The sequence below is a fragment of the Falco biarmicus genome, chromosome 3 (genome assembly GCF_023638135.1).
Source record: "Falco biarmicus isolate bFalBia1 chromosome 3, bFalBia1.pri, whole genome shotgun sequence".
In the NCBI taxonomy this organism is placed as follows: domain Eukaryota; kingdom Metazoa; phylum Chordata; class Aves; order Falconiformes; family Falconidae; genus Falco; species Falco biarmicus.
In genome coordinates this window covers 42,569,950-42,581,958 of record NC_079290.1, presented here as the reverse complement: position 1 = coordinate 42,581,958, position 12,009 = coordinate 42,569,950, and the positions used below count along the sequence as shown (strand labels likewise).

Sequence of the window (12,009 nt, the reverse complement as noted above, 5' to 3'; positions counted from 1 at the left end):
TTGCCCATAAGTAGAATTAATAGACTTAACCCATTTCAGCGTTGGTCATATACCCTCAGTACTGAGCTGAGGTTGTTCAGATAAATTTGGTTTTAAATCTACACAAATTTCTATGGGACAGTTAAGCAAGGCCAAAATTACTCGCTGCCTCTATAATACAAAACTTTTCTTTTTGCAGTACTACTGTAATGGAATGGTGATATTTATCAGAAGGAATCTTGATGTTACGGAACAATAAAACTGTTGGCATTTTCTAGTGTCTTAGAAATTAGGATTAAAATTTTCTCTGTGAAGAAATAATAGTAACTATTGCAACTATCATGATTGTGAATGTTATATGGTTCAGAGCGCTAAATAGTAAAAGACATTATTACTGTCCTGTTCAAGGAGAGCACACACTCCATCTTACCTTCTGTCATCACAGTGTCTCAGAAGTTTTCTGCTAATTTTAAATATTCTTGGCTTTCCCTTTCCATCCATGGCATCTCAGCTTTTGTCAGAGATTTCCAACTGGCTTCTGTGTGATCTTCTTAACCAAATACATGGGTTTACATGTAAAACTATCTTCTTAGGCTGTTTATTCACCATAAGTCTTTACATCTTTCTATTCCCTTGTAGGTTTGGTTTTTTTTCATTAATTTGATTCTTGTTCCACCACCTCCAAACTGGTATCACTAGTACTTGTTCCTGGGAAGGAGTCTGGAGAATCATGATCCACTTCATCATAATTATGATTTGCCTGTGGTGTAATGGATACCTGAAAGCCTATGATCCTGTGGCTTCTCTGGCATGAATAGCATGAAAGAGAAACAGGAGAATGGAACTGAATAATTGCTTCTCTAGCCTTAGTTTCCAAGGCGTGTCTGGACAGGTGTATGTCATTTAGTGTTGAAAAGATTCAGGGCAGAAATGTGCTCCTCAGGCAGATTTGGGAGACTGCTGTGATTCAGACAGGCTTAGGCCTGTGTAAATTAAGACTTGAGAGACAACCAGCGGCTGGACCTAACTGAGATCAGATGAGCACAAAGCAGGGTTAAAAATGCTTTAGCAGCTAATTTTCCCCTTCATATTGACATTTCTTGTTTTCTCCTTTCCAATCCTACCATCATGCATTGCGTTCACAAATGGTCTGGATACCTAGAAGAACCGCAAGTACTGCCCTGAGCTATTTTGGGCTGAAAATCTAACACATGGTACAGAGATTTATCACCCTGTTTTCCCTCTTATTTGCCTGATTCAGAAAAAAGAAGAAAAAAAAAAAAAGGTCCCCTAATTTGACTGCTTTGTTCAACTTGTCGTCATAAGCCCAACTAAGTCTTGGGATTTTAGAAGAATCTTCATGTTTGTTTATAAGCAAAAGGCAGTATTTTCATAATTGAGGAAAGCAGATATATTTGTCTCTTCTAGCAGATGCTAGAGGAAGTAGTCAAAGGAGAGCACAGATACAATTTTGTTCACTGTGGGGAAAAAAATCTGTTGTAATTAAAACCTCCAATTGTTATAGACATACTTAACCATTATTGATGAATCCTAAAGTAAGGATGAATGCTTTCAGTAAGTGCATTCCTTATTGAAAACTGACTCATTTTTATTTTCATAAAAATATCAAAGTCTATTGTAATTTTTTACTCATTGTTCTGTTGTGTTGTAAAACGTGTTGCATTAGACTGATTAGTGCTCTAAAGCAGAAAGAGGCATGGGAGCCCCACAAAAATGAGAAACTTTAAGCCCTAGATCTTAGGATTCTTGTAATTTACTTTAAGTATGAAGAAATTATTAAACTCAGAATGCCTTGAGGATGATCATTCTAGTCTGTCAGTTTTCTTTTTATTAGTATTGGAATTGGGAGAAGAATTTTTTTTAATAAATCTATGAAGGTTCGCACAGATTAGAAAAAAAACAAACCAGAAAAAAACAACCAAACTTTTCTTGACAGTAAATTTAAAGCATATGTGGAGATTGCTTTGTCTCATTTCATTTGTCCTACTATATCATTACTGTAACTATAGAAAACTTTTCTTTCTGTAAAAGGCAGCCTTAGAAGGCTAATCAAGTTGATAGAATTGAAGAGTTCTCTGAAATAGTATACCGATCCTAGGAGGATTTATCTGGAGCTAAGTAACTAAAGAAAAGATGAAAGTTATTTCTTGGAGCGACTGGGCCTACTAAATTGTTAAACTGATAAAGATGAAAATAAGTTGTTGGCACAGGCAGATCTTTAAAGGAGTGCTTGATTTTGGAGCAGGAGAGAGCAGTAGTCAGGGCAGGAATTCAACAGTCACTGAACAGAGAAAGAATAATGTAGGTACAGGGTTGTGGATGTATGTGAGAGATGTAACGTGAGAATCAGAAATCACAAGAGGAAAATCAGAGGGGTGACTTGTGTAGGAACCAGGAAAATCACAAGAGGGATGGAAGGAAAAGTAAAATCAAAACTGGCCAGCATAACAACAGAAAGTTTAAAGAGAACAAAGAGAAGGAGAAATTTCTGTAGCTGTTTTTTCCCAAAGGAAGAAAATGTAAGATTTTTGGTCAAAAGAAGAGATGTTTTAGAGCAAGTCAGTTTTCTATTCAGCTAGTTGCATAACTGCATAAGGAAGTGCAGCTGTTTTGCTTGGACAAAAATTTAAAGTTTAAACAGGAAATACTATGGAATTGAGAAAGTTCACATCTATTTTAATTTAAATTAGGAGCCTTTCAGTCATTAAAGGTATAAAAAAAAGTATTTCAATTTAAATCATAAAACATGCAGTGCAAATCTCAGTCTTATTTAAAAAATATTTTCAGATGTAAGAAACAAAATAAAACTAAAATCTAGCATTTACTGGCAAAGATCAGAATATTAGAATAACATGATTTTAAAGAAAAGTACAAAAGAATGTTTAAGAATAAAAGAAGTTAAAGGCATCTTGCATTACAAATTATTTAGTCTAAAGAGAAACTGCTAGGTAGTTATTCCTTGCCATATGCCATGTAGCAAGAAGGGGTGAAAACTTCTGTAGCATTTGGAATTTTTTGAAAACCAAATGGTTGACATCCAGGGTTCACTTCTAACCCCAGATAAATCTCTACTTACATAAATAAACTAAAAATACTCTTTTGCCTATGGGTATGTTTTGAAACGGAGAAGACTTAAAGCAATGATAAAGGAGAGTTGCAATGTCCTGTAATTTTCTCAGAATCAGGAAATCATTGTTTATAGATATGTCAAATGCTTTTGAATTCAGAGATACAACAAACTAATATAAAAAAAGCTGCAAGTAATAGCCTCAGTGTATCTAAATTCTTCAGGTAAATGCTGTATTTCCCTATATTGTATTTTTAGTTACTATGCTATGTTCAGACTCCAAGATGCCAAGTTACTAATCTCTGTAAGTTTTTTTCAAAAGACAGAAGGCTAAGGCAAAGACCTACCACCAGGCAATTTTCAAGAATAACCGGTAATTTTGAGTATTTTAATGCTTGTATTTGAGGTTTCGTGGGCATGCATTTCAGAAGCGTAGGCACTGCCAGTTCTTTTTGCAATGTTTGTACAGCTTGAATGAAGAACAGACTTGAAAGGTTTTCTTTTTTCAGCATAGTCACCTTTGGGGAAGATTGTGGCTTTTCATGGATGTGTGCAAGTACACGCAGAATCCAGATGGTGCTGTTGATACAGTCAGCTCCAATGTCAGTTCTGTCTTCTGAGTTATATTCAAATTTCAAACATATTAGGTTAGTTTAAGTAGGGGCCAACATGTTCCCAAATTGTCATATTGTCCATATACCCCATAGCAGTTCTGCTGGTCCACTCAGCAGGGCTTGGAATAGGACTGCACAGAAAATTGTGTAAAAAGTCTGGAAAGATGCAAAAGGCAGTTACTGTAGGACAGCTGATGTGCTGGAAGTTTGGCATGCTCTAAGGTTAGGGGAACTTTTTTAATTTGGCTTTTCCTTGCAGTGGTGGTTAACATTTTTATTTGTGTTCTGCTATGTGGTAAAGAGGAAGAATCACTTCCCTAAGCCTGCAAATTTTGAGTAGTTCCCCCCCTCAAAAAAAAAGGGGGGGGGGGGGCAGAAAAAAAATGTAAAGAGATAAAACCCCAAGTTTTTGGTAGTGTAAATTAATACTTTTTTTTAATCTGTACTTTTTTACTTCACAGACTGTTAAGTGAAAAGAAATGCTTGAAGTAAAATAAAATCCTGAAGGCTGAGAATAAAATGAAATGCTTTTGTATTTTTCCTGGATGCTTTGGTGTACATTAAAATGAAGATAGTTTTAAATTTTGAAGTATGGAACGAGAGAGGAAGAAGAAAAAAGAAAGAATTGGGGTAGCCTAGTAATCAATGAAAACTGGTCTTTTTTAGTTTTAAGACTGGAATTCTTCATATTTGGACTTGCACTGGCCAGCTGCTACGCATGTACTCTGAGAAAGCATCTGCCTCTTCATGTGTTTTTCTCAGTGTTGGTGCTTTTGATTATTATCAATTTTATTAAGTCATTTGTAAAATTAAGTGAAATTGAGACTCATTACTGTTTTGTAGGCGTAAATCAGGGTTGCCTACACAAGAAAGTGGAGTTAAGCTGGTATAAAATGAGAAACCATAGATGCATTATTTGTTGGTGAAAACATTTTGAACCGTGACCTCAATATATTTTCTTTTTTCTTTAAGAGGTGAAGGCACGAATACTCTTGGCACTTCTTGAGTATACAGGTAATTTTGCTTCTTTTGGGGGTGGGGGATGTGAATGTAGATGGTTTGAGATATTTTTTTTTTGCTTTTGGACAGAATACTGTGTTTAGAGAAAGGAGAAAAATCTCGGTTATGATAACCTGATAATCAACAACGTTACCGCTGTGTTTACGATGAGGATTCCTGAAGACCACAGCAATTCCAAAGACATTTCTAACAAACATTGCACATTCTATTTTTTTTTTTTTTAAACGCAAAATGCCTTCTCTGGTCATTTACTTTGGATCTAGGCAAATGAAGTAACTTCTAAATCACTGAATTTGTGCACAGTACTTCTGTTGTCTTTTTTCTTTTGGACTTTTTGCTATCTTTTTTATTTTCTCTTTGTTCCCATCTATTTCCAGACTTACCTTACTATTCTAGTGCATACATTTCCTTTTATCGTTTTTTTACAGAATATCTTTTTGTAAGTACCTCCTTTTTGGAAGGGGTCTGATTATTTTATCTATTATTCTGCCATCACCCCATACAGCATACAATTTCAAATACATAAAATAGGCATTGTGTCTGGAAAATATCCATAAATCAGTATTTAGAAAATAATACTTGGAAGAATGGCAGAAGATTCTCTATAGTTTGTAGGTGTGTAAGTGCTCAAGTTAAGCTGTCACCTTTAACTGTAAAAGCTGATTATTTTAACCATCTTGCAACACTATATGAATGCATTATTGTTTCATGGTTTTGTTATGACACAGAACAGCAGTTTTGTAAAGGAAAATATAACATTTCTTTGTTGACAGATTTGCTCCAAATATTACAAAAGCATTTAGTAATTCCTCAGGTGTTTTAAAATAAGAAGTGACCTGAGAAAATACCCCAAACTTTATTTCTTTAAAGCAGTTTTCCCTATTTACATGGTTTCATAAGTTCATAAATTCTATAGTTTATTTTTTTATAACAATCTTTTTGTAAAAAAAGCCCAAAGTGCTCTTGGATGCAGTATCAGATGTTCAAGTAGTATTAAATGAGATTTGGAAATGAGTTGTTGGAGACACAAGGGGGCTGCTTGAGAAGCAGGTGATACTGAGGAAGGCACTGAAAGTCAGCTGCTGTTAGGCAAACAGAGATAAAATTGAGCAAAGAGAGGAGAGAGAATGTGTGTTGGGCTCAAATCCCTGAGTGCTGCTGTGACATTGGAAAGTTTCTGACCATGGAGAAGCCAGTGGGATTTTTTTAAGCTGGAGATGGATGGAGTTTTTAAAGATGAAAATTCTGTCTGTACTGGATTCTGCCTAACTTGAGAGATCAGAGAGAGAGAGAGGTTAATTTTAATAATAATTAAAAAAAAACAATGAGTCATAGTGCAAAAGCACTAGTAATTAGACTGTTTATAGAAAATATACCTGAAGTTCTAAGAGGCTGGCAAATGGAATCAAAATGATAGTAAAAGAGTGGTCAGTATTATCAACAGTCAAGGAAAAGACTGAAGAACTCAGAAGGGAAACAGGCAGAATGGAGTTACTTTGAGAAATACTTGGAGTCCAAGAAAAGCATATTTTTATGGCCAGTATTAATTTTGTGAATACAGAATTATTTCTGCAGACTTATCCAGTCATCTAAAATTTTGCCAGCTTCACAGAGAAAGTGGAAAAGGAGCTAAGCCTCTTAAAGGCAAAGGAATCTGAAAGCGAGGACAAAGATTTTAGGCTTTGGAAAGGCTTCGGTATCACCTATCTTCTCCTCTTGTTCTGAGAAAGATTAAGTCTACCTGTACCATTTGTGATTGATGTTTGCCTAAAAGCTCATAGTGATAAAAATACTTGAAGACCTTCAGAAAAGAGAAGGAGAAAACACTGAATATTTATTACCACAATTTTGTGCTTTATTGAGAACATGTTTCCCTTTCTAACTCTCTTGACCTTTAGCTAATCTAATGTCTGTGCCATCTAGAATAAATTGGTAGGTTAGCTAGTCCCTAATTTAAATCATCTGCTAATAGTTCCATAGACTTCTACATAGGGACCTGTCCTGGACTCTCCTGATGCCAGAAATCTCTGCTGCTTACTGGATATGTGGTGCTGATCTGTGCTTATTTTATAGATTACATATTCATATATATATTGTATTTGGTTAGATTGTGTTCTGATAGTAACACTCCTATACTCCCTGCCTGCGCTTTACAGCAGTCAGTCTTCATCTGCCCTACCCGGCTGGTAGCTGTGGAGTTGACCAGATGATGCAGTGATACTAAGAGCTTCTGACCCTCCTTGCTTTCCTGTGGAAAGGGAATGTTTTTGTGCCCAGCTGGTTCTCACATTGCAGCAGAGATCTGACTCACATCCATCACCTTGTAACATCGAAAGTACATAGAATTGATGGCATGGATATTAAAATCAACAAGATAAACATACATTGTTTATGAAGATCTACTTTAAATTCCAGATTTTAAAATACATTTCTATATAATTTTAGAATTATAAAATAATCTTTTTATGTGGTAAGTGGCAGGTTTGGTTATGGAGTGCTATTTACTGGGAGTGACATAAGGCTGTAAACTTGTAATTTACTTTAAATTAAAATGACTTGGTTTTTAGACAAAAAGGAAAATTCTGGTTTGGTTCCTTTGCTGCTAATTAATCTCCTGCTCCATTTTTTCTTTTCCTCTTTTGGATTTTACCCATCCACAGATAGTGAGATACAACTGAGGCGCGACATGGTCTTCTGTCAGAGCCTAGTGGCCACAGTCTGTGCCTTTTCAGAGCAACTAATGGTGGCCTTAAATCAGATGTTTGACAACAACAAAGAGTATGAAATGGAGACAGTGGAGGCCAGCAGAAGGTGGTTGGAACAGATAGCCAGTGCAGGTCTTCTCCTTCATTTCCAGTCCCTGCTCTCACCTAACCTGGTAAGACTTCTCATGTGGCATGCTTGGTTACAGCCTGTGTTTGTTCCCTGAACCAGGGGTGCTGTTGAAGTGTCTCAGTTAAAAATTATTTTTGGTGTCCTTTGGGCTTAGGTTGTTACTTAATTAGCTGCTATTTGGAAAATTCACTGTTTAGATAATTACAGATATGGGAAATGTTTGTTTGTGATATGGGAAATATGTTTTCCACAAAGACAGTATTATGTTTGTTTTGAGTCAGCAGATAGTTTTACCCCTGACTCCCCACTGCTCTTGTAGCTGTTCCCTGGGAGTCAATGTAGCATTAAGTGATAATCAGAACTTCAGTTTGCAATATGCAGTAATGCAAGATAAATAAAATAGCTAGTCTGGATAACTGTATGATACACCACTCCCACCCCCTACCAAAGCAATAAGTTTGTAGTAGCTGAAGGACTAGACAAGCTAGTCTGTTTTGCTCCTGTCAGGGGAAATCCTCATAGCCTGTCAGGGTAGCTGGAAATCTGCTGTTTCTTCACAAGGCATGGCAAAGAGCCGTGGCTTAAACAATTAGAAGGGACATGGCTTTGCAGTCCCCTAATCACCAGTTATCCAAAGTGCTCCTTCAGCTATTTAAGCTGCTTCTCACTAGAATTAGAACTAGACTAGTTCTTGCTAACCTGAAGAACTGTGACGCAGTCTGCATGGTCTGAATTGTGGCAGTCTTCTCAACCTCTGGAATGGCTCACTGAAAATAACTGATTTGGTACATCCGACTATATAAAAGTCCATGCAAATAACAGATGATGTTCCTCGTATCAAAGGTCTTCTTTATCAAAGATCTTATTTCCTTGCCTTGTCTATCTCGCCAGCAAATTGCTGGCAAGCTAACCTGATAAACTTTAGAAGCAGAAGAGATCAATAAAAGTAAAGGTATTTCTAAATCACAATCATAGTGTTAGTCTATGGTATTGTTGGAGAGCATTTACTTGAGCTATTGTGAGCAACTACCTCATAGGTAGCTGAGGTACCTGCATGGGTTTGCGTGGGACAGGGCATGTCAGGACAAGGTGTGTGGCTTAAAAAAGGGTAAAGTCGGTGTCTGGGAGAAACAGGACTCTATATCTGCATGAGGAGTATGTGAAGAAAGCATGGTCAGGGGAGCTCAGGCTTGTGTCTTGAGTCTTGCATGCTTTTTAGCACCATGCAGCACCAACATGTCCTGGTGCTGGAGTCCTTGAAGTTCATTAGGTGCCTGTCGGTGTTTTTCCATGTATTTGGTTGTCATATTCTCACAAAATAACTGTTGTCTTTACAGCACTGAATACTTCTGTTTTTTCATTCAAGATTGTAGAGATTTCCTTTGTAGTGAAAATGTGTGCTACTTGGCTATTTTCATGTAATCAGATACCAGCAGTACACATTGTCATATTGAAAATGAAACTGTTCAGACTCTTCTAACTGTTCTTAACCAAGGGGAAAGTATTTAAAGACAACTTTTTCAATACCTTCTCAGCACTGTTTTGCTTACAAATGATCCGTGTTATTTTAAATAAGGGTATTTGAAGGAAATTACACTCATTATGGCCAGAGTTCAGTAAAGAATGAGCAGTTGTGCAAAGATTTCCCATGTCACTGAATGGTTTTCAAACTGTTCTGCTGATAAACTGCTCTGTCCATAGGGACTTCATAAATGGAACCAGGAGACAAAATACTTCTAGCAGCTTTGCTTTTTCATAAATTCAAGGGGGAATGCTATTTCACTGTGTAGATCAGGGAAAGTCATAGTTTTGGTTGTTTTTGTTTTTTTTCTTTTTGCTTTCTATAATTCAGTAAGCTATAGCTTATTCTTATTTTATAGGCAGCTAGTTTTATTATTCTTTGCCTTCGTACTTTTTCAGTTCTTAGAAGAAAAATACATGCCTCGGATTTCCATTTGGCTCTTGCTTAAGGTGCTAGGGGAGAGTTGTATAAAGAATAGAATTACTTTAAGTGATTATTGATGTCTGCTATAATTGCTCTGCATATTTAACTCAAGGTAACCATAGTTGTAGGTTATGATTTTCCTTTTTAAAGGTTCAGTGAAGTGTCCTGAGAAATTAGTAGTCTACTTCCTGAAGCTTTTTTTGTAAATTAGTCTGGATCTGTTTAGGTATCTCTTCAGCTCAGGAGTACACAGAGTGACGCATAGGTGCAAATCAGAATACTGGCATATCTATTTGTACCTAGAGTTTTGTAGGTCAAGGTGCAAATCGCTCTGAGCTACTGGTTCAATTATTGGTGCTTAGAGTGGACATGATGAACTCTCATCTATTGTTTATAAATGAAAGGCTAAAGTTACAGTGTTTTTTAAAGAAAGCTGCTAAAAGAAAAGAGTTTTGGTTTTCACATTTCCACTGTTAATTTACAAGCTAGACCTGGTGTCAGGACAAGCTGTTGAAGTCTGGTATCTTACATAAAGAATAATTACAGTATTATTTGATTAAAATCTATAAGAAGTAATGGTAGCTATAAATTACCTATTAATTTACTCTGTGAAACTTAACATTCAGTTTAATAATTTTGGACTAGTAATAAACGGGAAGGTGCTGATAGATAATGTAAATATCTTTGTTTGTAGGAGTTAATTAGGTTATACACTCCATCAGTGAAATATTGTGCAACAATCTGTAGTTACTTTTATGTCCTGCTCTCATATTATTTCTGGTAGGAAAAACATCTGGCTGAAATGACCATTTCACTTTTTCTTTTGCCTTTTTTAGGCTGATGAGCAAGCCATGTTAGAAGATACATTGGTTGCACTTTTTGACTTGGAAAAAGTTACTTTTTACTTCAGACAGTCAGAGCCAGAACCACTAGTTGCAAGTAAGTAATTATAATTAGTATCTGGCTTTTACTGTTTTTCTGTATTTGTAATGTTTTTTTTCCCCTAGAACATTACCTCCCGCAGGGAGTATTATATAACTTGGATTATGGAGAATTGGTAGATCTGGTAGCTCTCCTAATATTCCTAGACATCCTGAAATACAGCTATCAGTGACAATGCAGAATCATTATCTGGCCATGTCAGTAATCTTGGGGCAAAACTGTTTGCGTAACCGAATTTTCCACTTGGAGTATGTGACTGCATCAGGAAAGTCCCTGTAAGATCTAGTTGTTATTAAAGTCATATGTAAAACAAGTTTGAAGGTCTTAATAGAGGAATGCAACAGAGATGAGATGGAGAAGCATCAAAAACATTTCATTTTGTCATCTGAAGGACAAAGTAGTTCTTGGAACCATTCCTTGAAAGGAGATGGCAAACACAGCTTTAAATTGTGCAAGAAACTTCCTCTGAGACCTGCTGGTGCAGACAGTCAGGGTCCTGAACCCTTCCTCCCAATACTGCTCAACTCACAGGAAGGGACTGTCTTCACAGTCTGCTGTTTGCACCCTTCACTCATTTTCAGCCACTCCTTTATTAATATGTTTTCAGCCAGTAGAGATTTTCCTGCAGTGAACTTTGTTTAGTGAGCAAAAAGCCCTCATTTTTTCCTGTCTCATAACTCCCCTGGGAAGGGAGGAAAGCATGTCTGCTTCACATCAAGCCTTTCTAAAACAATTCCCTTGCTGGATCAAGACCACACATGAGAGAACTTCTGCAATAACCAAAACCAGAAGACACAAGGCTCCTCCACAAAGCTGCCTGCACTCTGAAGAATTCAGTAGTGCAGGACTGGTAGTTAGGTAGGAATCAACCTATATAAGAAAAAGAATATTATATTTCTGTATAATTCAAGAAAAAACCCTATTCGGAGTATCTGTTTTAAAAAGAAGCCCTGCCAAACCAAGTACCAACATGGAACTGGAGTTACAGGAGGGTGGGCTGATGGGAAGGTTAACCCTGTGCCTGTGTCATGAGCATTCACGTTGCTATATCTTCCAGCTGAGGTGTCAGTGCTAAACCACAGATAAATAGAAAGTCTGTGTGTTCTAGGATAGTAATAAACTCTGCCTTTCCTTTTGGTTTAAGTGTTGCCACCTGTGTGCCTGACTGTGGTTACAGAAGACAAGGAACTGGCAAATTTGGGTTTTCCATTTAAGATTCTGCACAATCGATAAAAGAAAAAAGTTCTTCTTACTACAAAAAATAGTGAAAAATATTCCTTTGGGATCTCTTCCATATAGGTACAAAGTAATTTATACACACAGTGTAAAAACTGCATAATAATATGATTATTAATGCAAATCACTGAATTTTATGATACTTAAACAGGAAATACATATAAAGCTTAAATTGAATTAACTGACTTCCTCTGAGAGATTTAGCTAAATGGACAATTTTTGTCAGCTTTTCCTAATGGTCATTACACGTTAATCATCTGGCATAATACACACAGTGTACGTTGGGGAGTCACTGTAACTGCAAAGTCATACTGCTAGTTGCCCCGAACTCTACACCATTTGATGCATTA

The 12,009-nt window shown here is 36.5% G+C and overlaps 1 protein-coding gene across 2 annotated transcripts in view; it reads left to right on the top strand.

Annotated features, from left to right (window-relative positions):
* The window catches only part of PREX2 (phosphatidylinositol-3,4,5-trisphosphate dependent Rac exchange factor 2), a 180,819-nt gene that overhangs the window by 121,341 nt on the left and 47,469 nt on the right, over window positions 1–12,009 (top strand). For both annotated transcript variants that reach the window (XM_056331919.1, XM_056331917.1), the window contains 3 exons: window positions 4,654–4,695; window positions 7,362–7,579; window positions 10,318–10,420. In XM_056331919.1, the coding sequence (XP_056187894.1) occupies window positions 4,654–4,695; window positions 7,362–7,579; window positions 10,318–10,420 (363 nt within the window). The remainder of the gene's footprint in view (window positions 1–4,653; window positions 4,696–7,361; window positions 7,580–10,317; window positions 10,421–12,009) is intronic.